This window comes from Vigna angularis, chromosome 4, assembly GCF_016808095.1.
Source record: "Vigna angularis cultivar LongXiaoDou No.4 chromosome 4, ASM1680809v1, whole genome shotgun sequence".
NCBI lineage: Eukaryota > Viridiplantae > Streptophyta > Magnoliopsida > Fabales > Fabaceae > Vigna > Vigna angularis.
Window position 1 is genome coordinate 8,193,599 of NC_068973.1, and position 24,090 is coordinate 8,217,688.

Below are 24,090 nucleotides of genomic sequence, written 5' to 3' on the forward strand. Positions count from 1 at the left end.
AATAAATCATTCATTCAGCTGTCACAGGTTCCTTACTCAAATGCTGTTTGAAGAAGGTGCGATAAAATAAAACAAACGGCGTTAACAAATACCGTGAAATGGAATAGAAGATGAGCAGGTCCAAAAGACAAACATCGAACGCGGGCAAACGGTTAATAACAGTGCAGACAACCTCCGTTTCCAAGTCGCAGCAAAACCCGACAACCCACCTGAAAGAGAGAGAAAGAGAGTGGTCAATAGCAGTCAACACATCTTGTTTTCTTTCACTCGGCTGTTCGCTAATCAACAAAACAAGATCAAATCAAAACCAGAAAATGAAAATTCGTGCTCGAATCATAAACTGAACAAACCAAAAATTGTCGTGCACTGTCATGGAAGAGGAAGAACCGATGCAGCAACCGCTCACAGACTCGTCGCTAACCACCCATTCATCAACTTCCACTGCTTCCGATGAAGAGCAACCCCACTCAGAAACCCTATCTCTGCATTCTTCTTCTCGTAAGTTGCGTTTCAATAACACTTTTTTCTTCTCTGTTATATTGTATTGATAGTAGTAAATACTGAATAATGGTGTGTTCATGCGGCAGATATGCAAAGAAGCTCTACCGCAAGTAAGCTTGGTCAAGATGAGAGTAAGGTTAGAGCATCTGTGTTAAATTATTAATTTTAAAAAAATTAAAACATTGAGATTGTGAATTTCAAAGGTGTGATTTTTTTTTTTTTTTTTTTTTAATTTTGAAATGTTCTGCTTGGTCTCAGTCACCTTATAAAGGGATTCTGGACGTGGTTTATGAGCCGTTGTTGTTGCTTCTTGTTCTTATGAGTGCTGAAGATATAGGTTTAGAATGACTATGGCTATGGCTACCCAGCTTTATTAAGTGCTTTTTAAATCAGTGTTTGTGTATAAGATATTTCTAGAATCCAAGACGAAATGAGGTTTAGTATTATTGAAATAAGCTTAAATGTATCATAAGCTATGTTGTAATCTCTTCCGAATGAGTGTTCATGTCATTAGATAACCCCAATTAAGCTATGATTAAGCTCTTTAAACACACCCTCAGTGTATTTTTCTGTCACTGTTTGAAAGTTTCGTGACTTCTTGGCCTTTAAAGGTATTTGTGAGGCTTAGAAACCTGAGGTTACATGAAGCTTATAAAAGAAAACAAGAAGCAAATAGTCTCGAATTATAGAATTATTCCTTGACAGTAAAAATTAATTTGACCAAAACTGCCATGAATCCAGCTGCAAAATCCAGTTTTTGATGTTTGGTATTAGATCTTCCATGAATAAATGGATCGGAGTTTGATACTTTGATTCATGCTCTCCCTTCTCTGCTTCCCATTTATTTGATTTCTTCAGCACTGAAATGCACCATTTTATGTACAGCAGTCAGCACAGCATTCTGATGAGGAAACTATTGTAAAGGAGACAGTAGAGGCACCTCAAAAACAGACAGAAAGTCAACTTCAGATGTCTGTTTGTTCAACTTCATCGTCTAAACTATCACCAACTTCTGTATCAATGTATTTATCATCTGCCCCTAGTTCAAGTGTACCACAACAGAGACCATCTCCCAAAGCTGTAAAAGTGCAAAAAATGGACAAAGGAACTCCTTCTGGTGATACAACCTTGTCTTCAGTTTCTGTTTCAAGGACATCTGCATCTGATGGATACAACTGGCGGAAGTATGGTCAGAAGCAAGTGAAGAGTCCTACAGGTTCTCGAAGTTATTACAGGTGTACCCATTCAAATTGTTGTGCAAAGAAGATTAAATTTTGTGACCATTCAGGATATGTGATAGAGATTGTTTACAAAAGTCAACATAGTCATGATCCCCCACACATAGTTGATTCTACTAAGGAAAGTAAATTCCTGCCTTACAGTGAACCTAAAATAAAATGCAGTATTCCAAAGCAGTCTAGCAGAGTTCAAATTGATTCTGATCCATCTTCTCCAAGAAAACCTTTATATGAATCACCTTGCAGTGCCAATAAAAATCAAGAAAACTCATCCCATGATGAGAATGACAAAGTTTTGTTGAAAAAAGAGCATGTTAATGACCCTGAGCCAAAAAGAAGGCAAGTTGCATATGAATTAATTTTTTTTCATAGGAAATTTTTGAGGAATTTACTCTTTTTCTTGTACATGTGGCTGGATGTAATGTCTAATGCTCTTGTCCTTAATATGATAACTAGACTGAACAAAGGTGATTTAACATGCTTGGATTCAGCAATAAAACCTGGAAAGAAACCGAAGTTTGTTGTACATGCAGCAGAGGATATGGGGATATCAAGTGATGGATACCGATGGCGCAAATATGGACAAAAATTGGTGAAGGGAAACCCACATTTCAGGTTCATGGTTATATCTTGCTTTCTTTTTGTATTTTAAATAATACCCCTACTCGTAGTTCTGTTCTTCTATGGAAGTCGTAGCTGCAGTGTGGAATTTTATAAATAAATTTCCTGTTTGATTTGTTGGGTCAAATCAATTGAAGATATTGGTTTCACAAAAAATCTCTCGTGCTTATGTTCATAGATGCCATTGTTTTGGTTAATCAATAAATGGAATGCTAAGAAGTGTTTGAGTGTTTTGTTTTAAATCAAGGGTTGCATGTCTCCTTTTAATATTCCAAGATATAGCTAGTCTTATATGCTTGGTATGCACAGGTCTATTAAAATTGTACTTTTTTTTTATAATTGTATTTTATATTTATTTAAAAATAAAAACAAGTTTTAAAACATATATATTAAAATTGAAGATGATTAATTATATTTTTAATTGAACACATGTTACCCTAAAAAATATTAGTAATTGTTAAATTTATTATTATCTGATCTTTCTTCAAGTAATAATAGTGATACTATATGTATACAATAAATTAAAAATCAATTGTAATAGATATAAACTTATAATTAATTAAATTTTAGTATTCATTCTCTTTTACTTCAAATACTGTGTTTACATGTTGAATTTAATTTTTGTGACATAAAGGATTACATAAGTGACATAAGTTCAATCAGGATTGACATCACTTTTAACCCAAAAAATTTGTCTTTTTTCTTGTACAGTGTTAACTTAAAAACACTTAAAAACCCACTTTTCTGTGAGATGTTAACTTCTCTTTTGTTTTATTTAATACGACTGTTGAAATCTTACTTCTGTGCTTATCAATGTGAATTTCCAGAAACTACTACAGATGCACTTCTGCTGGATGTCCTGTTCGAAAGCACATTGAGACTGCTGTGGATAACGCAAAAACTGTGATTATAACATACAAGGGAGTGCATGATCATGACATGCCTGTGGCCAAGAAACGACAGGGTCCACCAAGGGCTTCCCTTGTGGCTGCTGCAGCTCCTGCTTCAATGAAAAATTTGCACTTCAAAAAAGGTGGTTTGGTACAAAACGAGGAAACTTCTTCTGCTCAATGCTCAGAGGACACAGAAGATGAAGCATTGGACCTTGGTGGTGAGAAAGCAATCGAATCAGCTCGAACTCTTTTAAGTATTGGCTTTGAAATTTAACCCTGTTGAATGTATCTTTCAGAAATCATGCAACTTTTATCCATTTATAAATTAATTGGTCGGTCTCATGTAATTTTTGTGCTGTTCAATGTTTCTCTTTGTTGTGTTTTTACCCGTTTAGCTTTTTGGTTCAGAAGTTATGTTTAATTGAACACATGTTCAGCTTGTTTAGTCCAGCGAATATAGAATTGACTAGTATCTTATTCTCTCGTGGAGAATGAGAATAGGTGAAGATCATTTTATCATTCAATTTCTGACACATTGATAGTTTTGAGTGTAAATAGCAAGAGTAGAAAGTAGATATGATATTTTAAATCTCTGCTTTTTTAGTTAAGGGATAAAAAAAGAAATTCTTTTGGGCCAAAATACTTTAATTTAAGTTGGGCTTTTTCTTCCTGCACCTTCATATATTTCTGAGAATTTCTTCCTTCATCCCATGTTTTCTTCCTGTACCCCTATAATTACTAACTATACTCTCATACTAGTAAAAAAGGATTAAAATATTTCTTCCACTGCTGCAGTCATCATTGTTGCCATTATAAAAGAAGAAAAAGAGAAGAAAAATAATCATCAGAGAGAACATGGAAGAAAACTCGTTCCAAAATATATTATATACGTTTCCAAAAGTTCGTTCTGAGAAGTATTCCAGAATGCATTTTATATTTCAGAAGTCTTATTTTAAAAATTAGAGGATGGTGAAAAGAAATTTTGGGGGTGCAGGAATCGAAAACCGAATCCTAGTTTGAAACCTGCAGAGTACAAAGCAGACTCCACGAAGCTGAGAGGCTACTGTCTGAATAATTTGTGAAATGAAGGAATAATAAATTACTTTGGAAATGAATAATACTTAAAAAAGATAAACTTCAATAGCAAATTAGCAAACTGTACTTTGTGTTTTTAATTAAATGGTCCAGAGATTTAGTATCACTTTGAGTATGAAATAATGTTGAAAAGATATTACTCACCCTATAAGCTCAAAATTTTGGACAATATTATTTATTAATTTAAAAGTGGATAATATGTAATGATATCATTCAATAAAACAAAAACATGTAATATAAGTTGTTATTGTTCTTTTACTTTAATGATTCCCACAAATTTAAATATGAAAATTATTAACAAAACTCTTACAAGACTTTTTAAATACATTTTGTCAATGTTTTCTGTTTAAAATGCATTTTTTTGATTACTTAATATTTCAAACACAATTTTTGGTTATTACTTGATATTGCTAATACAATTTTGTCATTACATGATATTGAAGAGTGACGTGAACACCTTATCATATTTCTTCTAATAAACATATTACTTAACACATTTCTTCTAATACACGTGAGGCTCTAATTTATAATTTTTCACATTTCTTTCACTAATGATAAACATTTCTGGGGAAATATGATAATGACATTTTTCATTAAAATCTATTTTAATGAAGTTTATTTGGTGCTTAATACAATTTAATATTTTATAGACACGTCATTATGCTTACTACGGTTCTCATCCAATGTGATTATATCGACTAAGGTTGGTTTTAAAAATTCTTTAGACAGGTGATCATGCACTGAAAGGAGTTCATCCATATTTGCAACATGCCCACATTATAATAATATAATAAATATATAAATAAATAGTCATTCAATACAATAACTTTTAACATATTTTATATTTAATACAATAAAAAATTACAATTTTAATATAGAATTTTAATTTTATTAATTTTATTTAAGCTGTTAAAATTTAAGATAATTGCACATATGTTTAAAATTGAACTATTGTAACATATGTTTATGAAAAGAAATATTAATGGTAATATATAATTTGTATATTTAACATTAAGTTAAACACACATACAATTAGTTTAATCATTCACTCAATTCAAACAAAATTAATAAAACTAAATTTTTTATATTAAGGTTATATTTTTTTTTCTTATTGTACTAGAAGTAAAACATAAATAGTCATTGTAAAAAACTAAGTATTTACAAAAAAGAAAATTTCTGATTCAAGAATCTTAAATTGGACAAATTTCCTATTTCGTTAATAGGTTAACTTCTAATTGATGTTATGGTTACCATTTCGTATCATTCCATCCTTTTTTTCTGTACTCCCATAAATATGAAAATTTTCACCTTGTTCTTAGAAAGTATTTATGGATTATACATCATACGTCATTTTTTGGCATAAATTTTTGTCCCAAAAATGAGTTTCAAATTGTAAAATCCACAAACATTTATAACTTCCAAATTGTAAAATCTAAAAACTTTTTTATTTCCAAATTCTACAATATAAAAATATTTTTTGTATAACCTTTATTACTTCAAGATCATACAATCTAATTTTCTTTTTTCACGAAATAAAACTTTTGAATGTTGAAAGAAGGAGATTGTTGATCATGTTGGAACTCAACAACTAACAGCCCTAACAGCCCGAACACTAACAGTGCCCGTAGCTAATAGACCGACAACATAACAACTCGGCAGTTCAAGGGTCTACATTAGTAAAATTGATTGTAACTCATGTTTGAATTCTCTATAATCAAACTATAATTAATTAATAGCATTTTTAACACAAAAAGAATGATTTGAAATACATAATTGTCATCTCAATTCTTTTAATCAATTAACATACTTAAATAATAGATTAAAACATAACTAATCTTTTAGAATTCAAATCTAACTTATATTAATTGATTAGATTATTTTTATAATCGATTAATAATATCATGAAGATGTTTTTCTTTTAAAGACAAGTTTTCTTAACATTTCAACAACACAATTTTCTAAATCTTATAAAGAAGTGGTTTTAAGTTCTTGAAGAGAGTAAGAGTTGAGTCTTTGAGAAATTCATAAACAAAAAGATGAGTTTAATTTTATGGATTCTTGCTTGATTGTAATACTTACACTTCATGTATATACATTTCTTTTATTTTATGTATTTTTCATTCTTTACACTCTTTTTACTATGTAGGTAATTATCTTGATGTAATTGCGTGAATCAATGCATTAGGTTTTCATATTCTTAGGGTCTAGAATTATTAAGGTAAACTTATAATTATGTGAACTCTATGATTATATGAAAATTTTCCAAGCTTAATTTGCTTGAAGGAAATTTGGACGTAGATTCAAGTATAAAATTATTACATTCTTTTTCCTCTTCTTTCATCAATCTTGTGTTTTTTTTATGGTTAGAAAAAAATTAAAGACTTTAACATTTCAATAATGGTTTTATAAAGATTAAAATTTTGTGAAACTAATTAACCCATCTTGGTTGGGAAGTATTAGTTATTATTGTTTTAATAATTGGCACTAGAACTAATAATAAAAATTTAATCAATTAAAAAATCCTACTATAGCTAATATCTCTCAAACATTTGTTGAAGGAACATTTATTAATAGACCACCTCTATTTAAAGAAGAAAACTACCTATTTTGAAAATTCAGAATGAAAATCTTCATAGAATTAACCAAGAAAGGTATATGAGATGTTGTGATAAATGGAACCTTTCAACCGACAAAGATTGAAAATGGTAAAAATATACCTAAAGAATTTTCTTCATGGACACATGATGAAAACAAGAGAACACATTATGATGTTAGAGTCAAAGATATCATATCTTCTAGACTAACATTGGATGAATTTTATATTATCTCAGTTTGTGAAATAGCCAAAGAAATGTGGGATGTCTTGGAGGTGACATAGAAAGCATAGGTGAAGCCAATAGGTCAAGAAAAAACATCTTCTAAGAATACGAAATGTTTATAATGAAGGTTGGAGAAAACATATTTGATGTTCAAAAAAGGTTTATTGAAGGTAACATCAAGATCCTACAGAGTTTAAACAGAACATGGTAGCTCAAGGTTACAACAATATCTCAATCAAAAGATCTTACAACACTGAATATGGTCATCTTCTTTGGAAAATTGAGAGAACATGAATTAGAACGGGAAAGACTTAAAGAGGAAAAAAGAGGAGAAAAAAAAGCATACCATAGCCTTGAAAATTGTTGTCAAGGTTGTGCAAAATATACTGCCAAAAAGATTGAATCTAACCGAATATATTTAGAAGATGAAGCATTAAATCTTATGATAAAAGAGGTTTCCAAAATTTATGAAATACAAGAACTATTGTCCCAACATGCTTTGAATATCATAAAACTAGCCACGTGAAGCCTGATTGTCTTGTTTCAAGTGAAAGCAAAAACTAGCCACTTGAAGCCTAATTGGTCAAGTGATCAAAATATTAAGAAGTGATAATGCAAAAGAGTATTTCTCATCCTCCTTTTTTGCCATCTTGAGTTCCCATGGTATTTTTCATCAGTCTACTTATCCTCATACACCGCAACAAAATGATATATTAGAACGAAAAAATAGACATTGGTTGAAACTGCCCGTACCCTTTTGCTTGGTGCCCATATTCCTGTCCATCACTATGGGGATGCCTTATTAATAAGATGCCCTCCTCCTCTCTTGATAATAAAATCTCTTTCCCCATTTTGTTTCCTAATTATCATCTCTTTCATACATCTCCTCGAGTGTTTGGTTGTGTATGTTTTGTACATGACATGTCTTCAGGTCTACACAAACTCTCTGCTCGCGCTTTCAAATGTGTCTTCTTAGGCTATTCTCGACTTAAAAAAGAATAGCGATGTTACTCTCCTGAAACTAAGTATTACATGTCTACCAATGTCACATTCTTTGAACAAACTCCTTACTTATCTCCATCTGTTCAAGATGTTTCTATCCTCCAATAGGTCCTTCTTATTCCAGTGGCTGAGTTAAATAGTTCCACTGTCTCTATCATTCCAAGTCTTGATCACAATCCTCCTAAACCCATTTCTCCACATACTGAGATCATGTCACACAGGGCCCCAATGGATAATCCACCTCCCCAAGACAATGGTGAATCTCCTACTTCAAATTTTTTTCCCTCGTCACCTCCTCCCATACCTCCTGGTGCAAATGATTCAGCATGGACTATTGCTCTCAGAAAAGGTACTTGTTCCACTCGAAACCCTTATCCCATTTATAATTTTCTTAACTATGATCGATTGTCACCCTCCTATTTTTCTCTTTTATCCTCAGTGTCTTTTGTTGTTATACCCAAGAATGTGAAAGAAACATTTGATCATCCTAGATGACGACAAGCTATGATTGCAGAAATGTAGGCTCTTAACCACAGTAATACTTGGGAGCAAATGCCCCTTCCCCCAAGCAAAAAGGCGATTGGTTGCCAAGGAGTGTATGCAGTTAAAGTCGACCCTGATAGTGAAATTGATCGGCTCAAAGCCCAACTTGTTGCAAAAGGTTACACTTAGGTTTACGGTCTTGATTATTGTGACACTTTCTCTCCTGTAGCTAAGATGACTATTATTCACCTCTTTTTTGCCATGATAGTCATTCGTCATTGGCCACTTCATCAATAGGATATCAGGAATGTCTTCCTACATGGTGACGTTGAGGAAGAAGTATATATGGAGCAACCTCTTGGGTTTGTTGCTCAAGAGGAATCTGGTATGGAAACTACATCAATCTCTATATGGCCTTAAGCAATCACCACATGCTTGGTTTTGAAAGTTTAGCTCCATTGTTCAAAATTTTGGGCTAAAACAAAATGAAGCAAATCATTTTTACTATCGTTCTTCTCTTGGGTAATGTTTACTTAATAATACATGTTGATGATATTGTCATTATAGGAAATGATGTTGGTTGAATATCTCAACTGAAAGAGTACTTATGTAGACATTTTCAAACCAAGGATCTCTGCTAAATCACCCAACCTTTCTAACTCGTTGTCTTAAGAACTCCGCACTTTCCGCGGGCATTTGTACACCAGTGGTTGAGTCTCAAAATCCTTTTCTTCTCGGCAAGATGTCCAATTTAGGCGATTGCGATACACAATAGAAGTCATTAGCGATAGTCGACTACGTAGGCGCTTAGAGAGAGTAAGAGGTCCCAGAATCAGAGGTAGTAGCAGTAAGACTTTACATCAACGGGTTCTATCCCGATCAGTTTTCGGTTAAGTAATCTTTAACTATTCATTCTATTTCGTTTGTCAACCGCTCAATGCCTAAGAAGTTTCAAATACTTCTTAGGCATTGATGTAGTGCAATCAAAAGATGGAGTTATAATCTCCCAAAGAAAGTATGCTCTTGATATATTACAAGAAGCAAACATGATTGATTACATATCAGTAGACAATCTCATGGACCCAAACCAAAACTAAAAAACAAAAGAAGTGAATTATTCTCCGATCCAGAGAGGTATAGGAGGCTGATTGGAAAACTGATTTATCTCGTTATTACAAGGTCAAATCTATCCTTTGTAGTTGGAGTGATTAGTTAGTTCATGCATACTCCATGTGTTGACCATTGGAATGCTCTCATTCGCATTCTAAGGTATGTCAAAGAGGCTTCCGGACAAAGATTGTTATATGAAGATAAAGGAAGCATTCAAGTCTCTCGATATTGTGATGCAGATTAGGCAGGTTCGCCTTCAGGTTTCTGGTATTGTGATGCAAATTGGGCAGGTTCACCTATTGATAAACAGTCTACTACAGGATAGTGTGTTTTTCTATGATGAAATATTATTTCATGGAAAAGTAAGAAACAAAATGTAATAGCTTGATCAACCACTGAATGTGGGGTGAAACAATTCCTTCAATAGCTTAAATTTTGTGACATTCATACTATGAAGATGTATTACAACAATTAAGTTGTTCTCTACATTGCATCAAATTCATTGTTTCACAAGAGGATTAAACATATAAAAATTGATTATCGTTTTGTTCGTGAAAAGTTATAAACTAAAGAAATATGTAATGAGTTGATTGGGTCAAATGATCAACTCGTAAATGTATTAACCGTCATTAAGAGATCATCGAATTGAGTTTATTTGTTCCAAGCTTGATACATACAATTTGTATGATGTAGCTTAAGAAGGAGTGTTAAGATATTTATCTTATTTTATCATCATTATATTGTGCCAAAGATTACCTTATTTATCATGATTATATTATATCTAAGATTATCCTATTTATCATGATTATATTCTATCCAGAATTAATCTATTTATCATATTGTGTCTAGGATTACCTTATTTATCATATATTCTTGTATCAATTTATTCTTATAAGTAGAAAATTATAAGAGAGATCAATTAAACCCTCTAGAATTATTTTACAGTTTATATCCATCCTGACTTAGAATAATTCTGAATTCCTAAATTTTCCTTAATTACCAGTCCATTATGAGTGCTTAACAATTGTGATAATTATTAATTTTGAAGAACACGTTAGTAGTCTATAATTTGTAGGACTCCCAAAAAGTTGTTACTTAAAGCCTCAAGTGGAGTGAATACTCAACAGGGTGTTGGGTCGCATTAGCGTTATATATTTCTCTACACATATGATTATTACTTATAGTTTACAATTTGTAGTACTCCTAAAATGCTATTACTTATAGTCTCCATAATCAAAGGGTGTTGGGCTGTGTTAGTGTTATATATTTCTCTCATATATGACTTTTTCTGAGAATGAATTCCCTAATGCTGAATTTTTAGATGATCATGTCATGTGAAAATTTTGCTTCATCTCTCCTTAAAGACAAATTCTAACAACTTCCTTGCTTACAAGTCACATGAAGGATATGATCCATTCGCAGTGTGAGCCCAGGCTCAATATTTTCTGTCAGGAGACAGTTGCAAAAGCGTATGATGGTGATCTAAAATTAATTTGGATCCAAAAGAAAGATGATAAAAAAAAGTGTAACTAGGTATTGAGTAAGAGAAATGCACCATAACTAATTGTACACTAGATAGTCTTGCCAAGACAAATATGATAAGGGAAAGAAATCCATATGGGAAAAGAAACAACCGTCACCACCATCATAAGAAGAATAAGTATGACACCTACAAGATCCGAAAATGACATCTGCCAACATACAACATAGAAAACATGTTAGCAATAAATATGAACACATAGCTAGTAACAAAGGAATTACATTTCATATTGGGTAACAATAAATTTTAAGAATATAACCCCATTGTCAGTAGTTGTCTCGAGAAGCTTATTTAAAAAAACAATTATTTCAACAAAATAAATTAAATTAATGTCAGGGGTAAGAGAAAATTTTCTCTACATGATCAGTTGACCATACTTCATATGGAACATTGAATAATTTAACAATTGCTAGTCAAGTAACATTATTCCACCCGCACCAACTTTTAAGACGTAGTTGTTATGATAAGTAGATAAACAATCTACCATAAACAGTTTAGTTTCATCAATCAATATGGTCTTGTTAAGACTACCCATGATTTCGATCATATAATAAATAGTAAGATCTTAATTAAATGCACAAAAAAATCAAATTTTTACTCTTAAAGAAAAAACAAAATGAACCTTCACAAAGATCGTCAAACCCTTCAAAGCAAGAAAGTCTAGACCACGTTTAATGATTAGACTACAACCATCACAAGATGTTGACGACAATGTAGACATTGAAAACCCATGTGTAACACAAGACTCAAATTTGATTTACTAGACCATCTACTCTTAACCAAACTGGACACACAGGTTCCCAAGTTTATTCTAACATAGTATATCAACTCATCTTGAGATCGTATGCTTAATTTGGTATTGTCAGTATTATGAAGGGATGTTCAAAGAAAAAGTTGCCATCAGCATTGCGAGTTGAGCACATGTCAACTAAAAGGCTGGCTACCAACCTCTAATAAAGCATTGAAACAAAGATAGAAGATCTGCAAGCAAGCTCTAACGGTCTTATTCAATATAGCTATATATACAAGTTCTCCCATGCAGCAGAAAAAGAATAATGATTCAAGCGATTCTAAATGACTCTATGTGAGTTAAAGCTCTTTGCATGCAATAATGTCATAAGGCTTCTCTTAGTGCAAGACCTTAGGAGCATCTAGCACGACAATAGAGAATGCTTCTTATTTCTAAAGCCTTCACTTTGTGAATTTACTAAGTCCGTATCCTCTCTATTGGGTGTTATCTTAGTAATCTTTTCAAACAACTCTTCTGTTGTAGCAAGAAGTCACACTTAAAGAATACTCGGGAAAGTCAAAAGTGGCTACATGAACAAAAAAAAAAGACTTGTTCTTTAGCTTGGGAAGATAAAGGAGATAGTCAAGAATGATTTTTATACATTTGTTATAAGCCAGAAGTGATAGTTAGAATAATTGTAACCAATTATTGATTAGTGAAATTCTTTACAATAGGAGAAACTATACGTAGCCCAGTACTGAGGTAAATCGTTATAAAATTCATAGGTATGCCACTGCCTCAAGTATTGCACCTGTAACAGCTTTTTGCTGTCTTTTACAAGCAGCTTGCAAAAACCCTCTTAAAACATTATTTGACTGTCAAACGATCACTCATAGACATCTAATCATCATAGTCTGACAATACATTTGTTAAAATCTTTTAAGCTCTATTCAATCATTCCTTATACTTGTATTGAGATCAATTAAGAATTTTTCATAAATTAACATTTTCCTCCTGAAGTAATATAGTTTGTTCACCTAGAAAAGTTAATTTATAATTGAGGAAAAGTTAACCACCACCTTATATGAGCAAACTATCAGCCCAGATACAGAGAATCGGATGATAGAATATCACCACAAAAATACTTAGACTTTAAATATCATGGTAACTATTGGGAACTATTCGATCCCATTGTCTCTTAACTTGTGCACATTATATTCTATTACTCTCCCTTCCACTTATGTCAATAATCTCCTTTAGTAACCAAAAATAAAAAATGATACTAAGAAGATCAAGTATACATCCAATTGTATGATTACTGTGGTTGGAGATACATGTAGAATTTAAGGAAAAAAAGTCAAGAAAAAAGTATGTATCTAGATCAATTGAAGAGAAATAATAACCTAATAACATGAAAAAAGTATGCATTAATTTATTTTTAGTCCCTGTATTACATCGATCTTATCGTTTTGGTCTTTGTTGACCATTTAATCCCTATAACATAAAATTTTACTATTTTGATCTCGTTGTCAATATCTTCTGTTCAAATGATGAGATGATAATCAAAATACTACATCACCATGAAACTAACGAGGTGGAACAAAACAATAAAATTTTATGTTACAAAGACCAAAAATGTTAAAAGTGGGTATATTATAGGAATCATTTATATATTCAAGATTTAATTTATTTATAATTTTTTTTAAGATTATTTTTTAAAAATCTCACTTATCCACACAAAAAAACATAATTTTATAATTTTTTTATTTATTTAAAGAAATGCTGATTCGTTTTATTTTTCTAAGATTAAATTTAAAAAGAAGTGCATTTTTTCAAATTTAAAATACTATGAATGAATCATGAATTCAATATATAAAAAGCATTTTAAAAATTTAAAGAATTAAAAACCAAATATATACACAGAGACACACTCAACCTCTAGACTTAAATATAAGAAAAATGATCAAATTTCACACAGATTAAAATGCTAGTTATATCCATTTAATGTTATTGATTTCATAAAATAAAGGAGAACAGGCATACCCCAGTAGTCCTCTGCCTTGCCAAGATCTAGGTGTAACAGTTAAGTTTATCACTATGCCTTGCCTCACAATAACAACTGGTACTGCACGACCCATATTTGACTGAGCCTCCGAAGAAAGCCTTTGGAGCAAATTATCACCTGCTTCCACATCACCAAATTTAAGAATTTGATCTCCAAGTTGTAAACCATCCTCCACTGCTGGAGACGAATCTGCTATCTCGTCTACCATTGCAAAGGGTCTACTAATCAACACATCCACATCCATTGAATTGGGGGAATGTCTCATAAGGACATTTTGTGATGTCATCAATGAAACAGCGTCTGTAGTTGATGAGGTCTGACTATCCGAACCATCAACAGTACCTTAGCATGAAGTCAAACATTGTCATAATAAATATCATTTATTATTCATATAGAGAGAGTAATCTTAATCAAACTAAAGAAGAAGGGAGAAAGACTAATACAAGAATTCATACCAATACTAATTGTTGAAATGTAATGTTTTATTTTATTTTATTATTCATGTATTGGAGTGCCTTGCCCCTTTGTGTTCTATAAATACAGTAGTAAAGTTGTAACAGTGTAAGAAATATACACTATTTTATTTCATTACATTTATTCAAGTTGGTATCACACTCAGACCATCTTTTTTGGTTCATCTTCATGTCTGTCATCAGCACCATAGTCTTCCATCCGCGGTTCGCAATTGTTGTCCGTCATCCACCATCATATCTCCTTTGACAAAGTTAGGGTTAGGTGTGCCTCGAGAAGCGCAACCCATCCCTAGTGGTCGCCACCTCAAAATCTGTCAGACACGCCGCCACGTGCCATCTTTCGTGGTAACCCATCCTTTTGGACGTGTTTTTGTCCTTGTTCTTCTTTTTTGGTGGCAATAGCTTTCACCTAGGGTTTTCCTCTCAAAGTTAAGGTTTTTTGGAATCCTAGGGTTTTCTCTCCAAGCTATGTTCTTTTTTTATTTTGGAATGACTTCCTCTCTATCTATACTCCTATATTACCACTACAAAGCTCAATTGGAAAAATTACTTATCTTGATTCGCATTTGTGGAGTTATGGTTTCTTGGTCAAGGATACCATAATCATCTAAAACAATGTCTCTACTGTTCAGATGAAGAAAAACCTTAGTGGCAAAAACTGGATTTTGAGTTGTGTTGTTTTGTGGAAATCCATTGTCACTACAAGAAATTTTGAGACCTTATAAGACATGCTTATATGGAAATTCAACGTTTTATAGTCATACTTTTATAGTCATACTTCTCCTGACAAATGTTTTTATCTTATGATTTATGTTGATGATATTGTTATTACAGGAAATGATGTCACTAAAATTGCTGAAGTAAAGAACCATTTGTTCGCCACTTTCAGACCAAAGATCTGGGTGGTCTAAAATATTTTCTTGGTATTGAAGTGATACAATAAAAAGAATGTGTCATCATTTCACAAAGGAAATAGCTCTTGATATTTGGGAGGAGATAGACCTTTCAAATTGCAAGCCCATTGAAAGAGCAAGGTGAACTTTTTTAAGACCCAAAGAGATGTAGAAGGTTGGTTGGAAAACTCGTCTATCTTGTTATAACAAGACCTGATCTTTCTTATGCACTGGGAGTTGTGAGTCAACTTATGCAAAATCCCCACATTGATAATTGGAATGTTGTGATTTGCATTCTCATATATGTAAAAGGGAACCCAAGACAGGAATTGTTGTACGAGAACAAGGGAAGTACTCAAATTGAAGGGTATTGTGATGCAGATTGGGCTGGTTGTCCATTTGGCAGAAGATTTATCACAAGATACTTTGTATTCCTTAAAAGGAAACCTTGTATCTTGGAAAAGTAAGAAACAAAATGTTATTGCTCGATCTAACGCAAAAGTTGAATATAAATCTATGGCTCTAGCTACATGTGAACTTGTGTGGATTAAACAACTCCTTCAAGAGTTGAAATTTTGTGAAAATGAGCAGATAAAGTTGTATTGTGACAACCAGGCAACTCTTTATATTGCCTCTAATCCAGTGTTTCATGAGAGAACAAAACATGTAGAAATTGATTGTCATTTATTTAGAGAGAAGCTATTGTGCAAGGATGTTATATTAAGTTTGTCAGCTCTAATGAACAACTTGCAAACATTTGACTAAATCTCTAAGGAGGCCTAGAATTCAATTTATATGTTCCAAGCTTGGTGCATATAATCTATATACTCCAGCTTGAGTAGAGTGCTGAAATGTAACGTTTTACTTTGTTTTATTATTCATGTATGGGAACCCAACTTTAGGGTCAGGGTTTTAAGGCAGTGTCTTGCCCCTTTGAATTATGCCCTTTGCATTCTATAAATACAGTAGTAAAGCTGTAACAGTGTAAGAAATATACACTGTTTTACTTCATTACATTTATTCAAGTCTAACAAAAACAATAGCTTTGCACAAACCAAGATTAGTCACTTTAACAACAAAACACAATAACAAACAATCATCTTTTCCTACATCAGGTTTACAGGCAACTTTGCAATGGGATTTTTTGCATCTTCAAGGAAGAGTGGCTTTGTTAAGCCTCTTTGGACCAATATTTTACTAGCATGCCCATGATTTTGAAAGAAAGATTTTGCAGTGGGTGGGTTCTGCAGGGTTGATGTGCTTGTAATTGTAGGACATGCTGGAACTTCTCATGAGATAGAGTGGTAGCTTGGCTTCTTTATGAGTGTGTTAAAGTTTTGATGCTGATGGAATTGGCAGCAGGGGAAAGAAGGGTGCTATCATGGATAATAACATATGGAAGTAAAATTTTCAAGTTGGTCAGATTCAACAACAAAAATACTACAGTGGTTTAGACTTTATATTTTAGTAACATTTCAACATGATTAGTATTATACCTAAAACAATAAACGGACCAAGTAATTATTTGCACAACAATTTATGCCCCATAAGCTAATGACAAAGAAATAGACTATAAAAAGTTGTCATAATTTGAGATTAAAAAGAAAATTACGGCATTGGCACGGGAATCAGGGTAAGGAGGACCCAACATCAAATTTGACAGAGCGCAAGGTTGCTCCAGAAAAAAAATTGACCCTAACACGTGCATTCGGTGACTAAGCAGAAGAAAGCTACAAGGCAAGACACATACATACACAAGGAAAAAATCATACATAAAAAAAGACAACCTTAAAACAAAAAGAATCATGCATTCATGCTATAATAATTCATAAAGAATAAATGCACTGCTAGCAATACCCATAACCCATAAAAGATAGACATAGAAACAGAATTTCAAAATCCCAAATTCCATGGTAAAAGGAGCAGCTAGACCACTATGAATCACCTTATTGACAAACAAAACCTAAGTTCATAGTAGCATATAAAATCAAAGTTCCAACATGCAAATCTATATGCACAAGAACACCAACTCTTTGGTGATACCTGGATTCTTGTAGACCGATGACCTACTTTCAAGTCTTGCAGAATGCAGAATTTGAATATTTTTGTTTATTTTCTCAGTTATCTCCTTGTGGTCATTGCGCAACTCTACAAAGAGAACGGAAATCATAAAACATCAGCATGTTGACGCTTGTAAAAAAGCCATCGAACACAAATAAAAGTAGTTCGAAGCCAAATCTGCGAACCTGCAAGGCGACGTCGTTCGGCTCGAACAACGGGGATGTCGATATCGGAACGAGGAAAACCCTAAAAAATGTAGCAGCGGCGTCTCGTAAAGAACGAATAAATAAAAGCTTATGCAAAACTTTGGAATGAATAGATGGTTGGAATTAGTGGTGTGAGAAAAGATAGAGAAGGGAAAACCTCAGAATCGACGAGACCACCAGACACACCAGGAGCTCCGGGCTGGGAGAGGCGAGCGATGACGGCGTTCATCTCCGCCTCCAGCGCGCTACGCTTGTCCATGAGAGACATGGTTTCCGCCTTCACGTTCGTCGCCACCATAGTCACCTTCGAGAGAAACGATTTTTGGTTGTTCTTCTAATAAAATAACGATGAACTGGTGTATTTATTTATTTAGGGTTTTTTTTTCCTATGCGCGTGCAGGGTTTCTAAGGTCTTTAACTTGGAAAGGAAAACTATATAATTATTTTATTTGTAACCATCACTTTAATTGTTGTTATATCAGTTAATAATTATTTTTTAAAAATAAACAAATAAATATATACTAGACTGAATAGAAAAATTTAAAGATTCGTTTTCTGATGACTATCTTACATACTGAAGATACTTATTTACAATTGTCTTGAAATATCTTATGAAAAAATTCTTTTGTGAGCAAATGTACAGATATATAGATTCAAATTTGCATAAGCATTATCTTCATTACGTGTGTTTGTCAATTTCAATAGGTTTAACTTTATTATATTTTGCATAGTTGACGCGTTATTACATCACAATTGACATGGGTATTATCAACTTTTTATTTTAAAGTCCTATTGTATGATTCGTATAAGATGGTGTCATCAAGAAGAAAATTAATATCATTATCTTTAAAGCTTGCCACTCCGAGCTCAACCCAACTAATATACTCAAAGTGGAATAAGAACATGAATAAGAGTCATCAAACTCACATTAAAATGCATTATCTTTCATCTCATACAAATTTCCCAAAATGTGAAATAAATTAGGTCACATCAAAGATGGTAGTCTAAGACAAAAGCTAAGATAAAAAGAAAAAGACAATCCTCCAAAAAGCTACGAGTGCATGGATAAGAATGATTTTGAATATCTTTAAATAAGCAAAATCTTGTATAATAAATCAAAGTTCAACCAATTCTTTTGTTTGATTTCGACTATGTACTTAAAAATCAATAAACTATAAATACATATTTTTAAAAACATCGCGTCTCATCAAATGTTTACTAGACACAAGTGGTTTATTTATATACTTTTTCTAACCTTGAATGTTTCTTGTACACAATGAAAATTTATAAATACTTATTCATTACACAAAGAAGATTAGTGACAAGTCCTTAACCTCTATCAAATATGGAGATAAATGTTTAAGATGTTGTATAGTGTATGTAACTTGTGATCTTTTAAATAATCAAAGTGTTTTTGTGAGACCCTTGATAATTAGCAATGATAATTTCTGTCACATCACCATTAATGCACGCCACTTCAATACTCAGTCATTAAAACTCACTTCCTAATTTGAAACTCCACTGCCAAGTGTCACAAATAGGGGAATTCTGAAAATGCTAGTGGAAGACAAGTGTCCGTGTATCAGAGGACGTCCGCTTGACTTGGGAAGAAAACCAATTTCTGAAAATCTTCTTCCCACTCTCTGCATGCACGAACGCCACCTGTCACGTTAGAAGTTTCTGAAATCAGAAGTGGGAGTGCAGGTGTCAGCAGAGGAGACGCTCGTCAGTGGGGCATGGAAATTAACAAAACTTTAGTTTTTCGAAAATCTCTCTCACCTGCACGCACTCATCTTCTACCTCTGAACTCACCCCTTCATTTCTCTCCAACTTCTCTCTAAAACCTCCCAACTTCTCTCTACTATAACTCACCAAGCTTTTCTCCGATCACGTTTCAGCACCGTAGGAACGTTCGCTGAACCGAGAGCTACACATTGGACCGAACAGTTTCAAGAACTGATATTGGTAAGTTCTCCTTCAGTAGCTCGTCCTTAGGTTTTCTGGAAACCAGGTTGTTGGCTGCATGCAAATGTGTAGTCTAAAGGATTCATTTTTCTGTGGTTAGATTTGTTTTAAGAAGAGTCAAGAGGCATTGAGGGTAGAATACCGTTAGCTGGACGAACCAAAAATCTTGTGTTAGAACGTTTCCTTCATTGATCCGGGTAAGGGAAACTTATATGTTTAATTTATACTTGCATGTTGTATGATTTGATTTGGATGTATGAAAAGTATGCTGTTTGCGCTGTTATGAACGATCACTGATATTGTATATGTTTTCTGTTGGTTGAAATGCATGTGGATTTGGATACGTATGAAAGGTGTATGACTATTGTATGGTTGGATTTATTAAAATGATGAGATCTGTATAGTATGAGAATTAATCATGGATATGATAATTTCCCTATGATAAATTACGCTCGTCATCGTACGGTCTTATACCGTACGGTTTCCCTAAAAAAAAAATTACTTAGAGTAGAATTCTTTCATTTGGGAAGAATTCGATTTGAGAACGAGCGTCCTTATTTCGAATTACTATGTTTGAGCGTTCGGCTCAGCATAGAGTTGTCATACGCCTTAAATTAAATGGCACTAAATTTAAGTAACGCTCGGTCTTATACCAAGCGTTCGTCCTAAAGAGCGCTCGGTCTTGTACCAAGCGTTCGTCATGATTAGTTTTCGGTCATCTACCTAGCGTTCGTTTTAACGTAGTGTTCGGTCTTAAACCGAACGCTCGTCCTTATCTTTGATTCCTTAACACAAGTAAATAGCGTTCGTCCAAAATACTTAGTAAATGAATATTGGCGCGTTCGGTCATTGATTGGCAGTCGACCCCTTTTAAACAAAAGGTTCTCAATGTAGTTAAGTATTTTCTTGAGGTATCTTCGTCCAAGTTGAGTCAACCTGACCTCTTGGTACTTAAATTATTATGAAAATGGTCTTATTACTCTGGAGTCTTCCTGATTATTATTGAGTTCTTCTAAATCTGGCTTTTTACGTTCGTCCTTTTCCTTCAGAAAGTTGAACGTTCGTCCTTTTAAGAAAGTGGAACATAGAATGAAAATGTTATGAATATGAAATATTAAGACGTGTGAACACTATATTACATGATTATACGATTATGGAATTTGAACGAGCGTTCCAGGGAGGAACGTCTCATATATGTTGGATATTAAATTGGTAAAGTATGACTGTGGCTATTGCTAATGCTGGCTTGGTCCATCCTGATATTCCGTGATACTCATCTTCAAGTAGAGGAGAGTAGTCATGTGTAGGAATGACAGGAGGTTCTATTCCTTAGGGGTACTTTGGATAGAGCTAACCTCGAGTGGCAGCTGTTGAGTGTATCCTAGTTACTACATCACTCGGGTGCAAGGACGCCTGTAGCTACACGGTTCATACAGTCCGGACGGTCGTCATATATATATATATATATATATATATATATATATATATATATATATATATATATATATATAGATGCTACATGATGTTATATGTTAAACTATGTGTTTGTGTGGAATGAAATGTTTTATTGTATGTGTTGATGTATAACTTAAACTATATAAGCTTACCCTTTCGTTTTCCTTGTGTTGTCCTGCTGTCTATGTACGTTCGTCCTGTCTGACAATGATTATCCGTGTGGATGTGAGCAGAAGGCGAGGCCATCCTAGAGGATGTGATCGAAGAAGAAAACTTGGTTGAGGTGGAAGTGAAAGCGGAGCAGTAGAACGTCCGTCTTTCGTTTTGATTAGAGCGCTCGTAGATGTTAGGATGTAAATGTTAGCTTATTTGGACGTTCGGTTAATTCTTTTGTAAAACCGTTCGTTCTAGTTTACTTTCCTGTTTCTGTGTTACGCTCGTTATTTTTGTATCCAAGCCGTTCGGCTTTTGAACCTTGAACTCTATAATTGTAAAGACTGCATGTTTTACTGTTAATTGTAATTAATTCTGATCTATGGTAATTACTATATTTTGGGATGTTACAGTTTTAGCTACTGAGTAATTTTGTCTAGATAATACTTGTACTTAATCAAATGTAATTGTCTTCAAATAATTTTTGTAACTTATTTAGGAGTGGTTGTATGTAAAAAATATTTGTAACTTAGCAATTGATTGTGTCCAAAGAATACATATAGCTCAATCGAGACTCATTATATATAAATAATACTTATTTTTTTAGTTAGAACTAGAGATTAAATAATATTTGTATTTTGCAGTGGTAGTGGTGAAACTTGATTAAGTTAATAAAAAATTAAATGTTTTACGTTTCTTCAAAACAAACCAATATGAAAACATAATGAATAAAACTATATATTCATGTCATTTATCTTCAACTAACTTAAAGATGAGAACTTTTTGAAATTTTAAATAAGTTGCTATAATACAATTGTCATATTGAAATTGAATATGACAAATTTTGTCAAATACATCTCTTACACGACGTTAAACTTCTTGTGTGTTTATCAAGTTAAAGATTTGCAAAATTGTTTTTTAAAATTCCCAAAAACACAATTTAACCCCATTTGTGTTTTTGGCCTATTTTCACGATTTAGTTTATTTTGATTGTAACTTTACTTTCATTTCCTTTAATTTGTAAAACAAGTGCAGATGATGATGTTGTATTCGAGTTCATTAAACGTAACCGACTAGTAGATGTAAATATTAGACTATTAAAAAGTGAGAAGAAAATGGAATACCATCAAATCAAAACATGTCTCCAAATTGTTAATTAGGAAAAGGATGACAATAGGTTAGGATTGGACATGGATAATGTTTATCACTAATCCGATCCGATAAAAAAAAATTACCTGCTACTCGATCTGCTACCAACATAAATATCCGTTTAAAAAATATCCCACGAATATTTTAAAGCCCGCGGATGTCTGTGAATATCCATAAATATTCAAAAAATATACATTTTTATGAATTATTAGAATAAAGTTTAAATAAAATTATAAAAATATATAAAATATAATATAAATTAAATTAAATATAAATTAAAATTAAATTAAAATTAAATTTAACCTTATAAAATATAAATTAATGTTAATGTTAATAAATTTAATAAAATATGAATTACTTTTTTTTACGGGTGAATATCCGTAGATACCGCATCTGACCCGTTTATAAATGGGTATTAAAATACTCACTATCGCAGATAACAAAAGTATTTGCGGATACTAACTATACATCGCGAATTTTATTTGCGAATATTTGCGTGTGAATTTTTTTGCTATTCTTAATCAGGAGATTAAACAACGAGGTAAGAAATGCATGTTATGCCTTTTTGAATTTTAAAATTTGAACACAATTCTACATTTTGTCATATAGAGTTCATCAATGCTTAGGATCGTTACTGAGCAAATCTGGTAGATTTGTCGTGTATATTCTTAAAAAGGTGAAACAAAAAGTTTGTATTTTTGTTTGAAAACATTTAGAATGAATTACATTATAAATGTGTTTCATAAGAGGAAAAAAACCCTTATCATGATGTTTGGACAACGGATGTTCTTGTTGAATTATACAATAAATATTTATTTCTACACTTTAAAAAGTGTCAAAGAAACATTACATTTGACAAACGTTAGAAACACAATATAATTGATATTAAGAAGTTAACTATGAGTTATACTATTTGTATTAATAAGATTTTATTATTAAACCGTGTTAAAGATAATTTACCAAACACGTGTCAATTATATAACAATGTGTAATGTTTCGTTCAACAAAAACAAATGTGTAATAAAAAATGATTAAATTACTCTTTTTTTTTTACCAAGAGATAAAATAATCTGTACAAATAGATTTATGAGTTATTAAATAAGAGATCCGTTGCTTAAGGTCTTTTCAAAACAATAAATATGTCATATGAAATGTAACTACATAAACTTGAAATTACTCTTAAAGTTTTAAAAGTTGAACATAAAAAAAATAATATCTAGTACATCAATCACAAACAAACCACGACCATTATTGGGAATAAAATTAATGTTACTTTTTCAACAGAAAAATTGTTTTGTTTGAGAAATTATTTAATCTCATGCTTATTAAATATTTGTTTATGTTACATGGATCAAGTTATTATCAACTGATGTTGTAGACTACTATATATAGGGTTTAATACACAAAATATAATACTTATGTTGTCTGGACTATTATATTTTTAAAAGAAAGACTACATGATGTAATTATAATAAATGTTCGAAATAAAACAAAATATTTGACTTTTTATTATTATTAATGTCTAGGTACATACCTTTATTGGCAATATAGAACATTAGTATTACACTATTGATAGTCAATGTCTAATACACAACCTTTTTAAAATAATTTATTACATTCTTAAATCAAACGAAACAT

At 32.3% G+C, this 24,090-nt stretch overlaps 2 protein-coding genes across 3 annotated transcripts; one reads left to right on the plus strand and one right to left on the minus strand.

Moving 5' to 3' along the window:
* Positions 1–70: 70 nt before the first annotated feature.
* LOC108330796 (probable WRKY transcription factor 32) lies at positions 71–3,595 on the plus strand. The gene is made up of 5 exons (XM_017565351.2): positions 71–498; positions 588–637; positions 1,387–2,078; positions 2,196–2,354; positions 3,188–3,595. The coding sequence occupies exons 1-5, from the start codon at positions 372–374 to the stop codon at positions 3,525–3,527; spliced, it is 1,368 nt and encodes a 455-aa protein (XP_017420840.1). The 5' UTR covers positions 71–371; the 3' UTR covers positions 3,528–3,595.
* A 7,608-nt stretch (positions 3,596–11,203) lies between these two features.
* On the minus strand, positions 11,204–18,350 carry LOC108331734 (uncharacterized). Of its 2 annotated transcripts, XM_017566634.2 has the most exons (5): positions 17,888–18,350; positions 17,710–17,770; positions 17,507–17,611; positions 14,076–14,439; positions 11,204–11,453 (listed from the first exon to the last, which is right to left on the minus strand). In XM_017566634.2, exons 1-5 carry the CDS (start codon positions 18,026–18,028, stop codon positions 11,432–11,434), a joined length of 693 nt encoding a protein of 230 aa, XP_017422123.1. In that variant the 5' UTR covers positions 18,029–18,350; the 3' UTR covers positions 11,204–11,431. The 2 variants fall into 2 exon arrangements, with proteins under 2 accessions (XP_017422123.1, XP_052731899.1); XM_052875939.1 differs by lacking the exon at positions 11,204–11,453 and having other exon boundaries at positions 14,001–14,439.
* Between the last annotated feature and the right edge of the window lie 5,740 nt (positions 18,351–24,090).

Excerpts from the sequence above, each read along its gene's own strand:
- LOC108331734 (XM_052875939.1), bottom strand. The coding sequence starts at position 18,028 with ATGGTGGCGACGAACGTGAAGGCGGAAACCATGTCTCTCATGGACAAG. Across the intron at positions 17,771-17,887 it reads GTGGTCTCGTCGATTCTGAG|GGTTTTCCTCGTTCCGATAT; the intron begins GTTTTCCCTTCT and ends TACATTTTTTAG. Across the intron at positions 14,440-17,506 it reads ATCGGTCTACAAGAATCCAG|GTACTGTTGATGGTTCGGAT; the intron begins GTATCACCAAAG and ends CTTCATGCTAAG.
- LOC108330796 (XM_017565351.2), top strand. The coding sequence starts at position 372 with ATGGAAGAGGAAGAACCGATGCAGCAACCGCTCACAGACTCGTCGCTA. Across the intron at positions 638-1,386 it reads TTGGTCAAGATGAGAGTAAG|CAGTCAGCACAGCATTCTGA; the intron begins GTTAGAGCATCT and ends TTTTATGTACAG. Across the intron at positions 2,079-2,195 it reads GACCCTGAGCCAAAAAGAAG|ACTGAACAAAGGTGATTTAA; the intron begins GCAAGTTGCATA and ends TATGATAACTAG.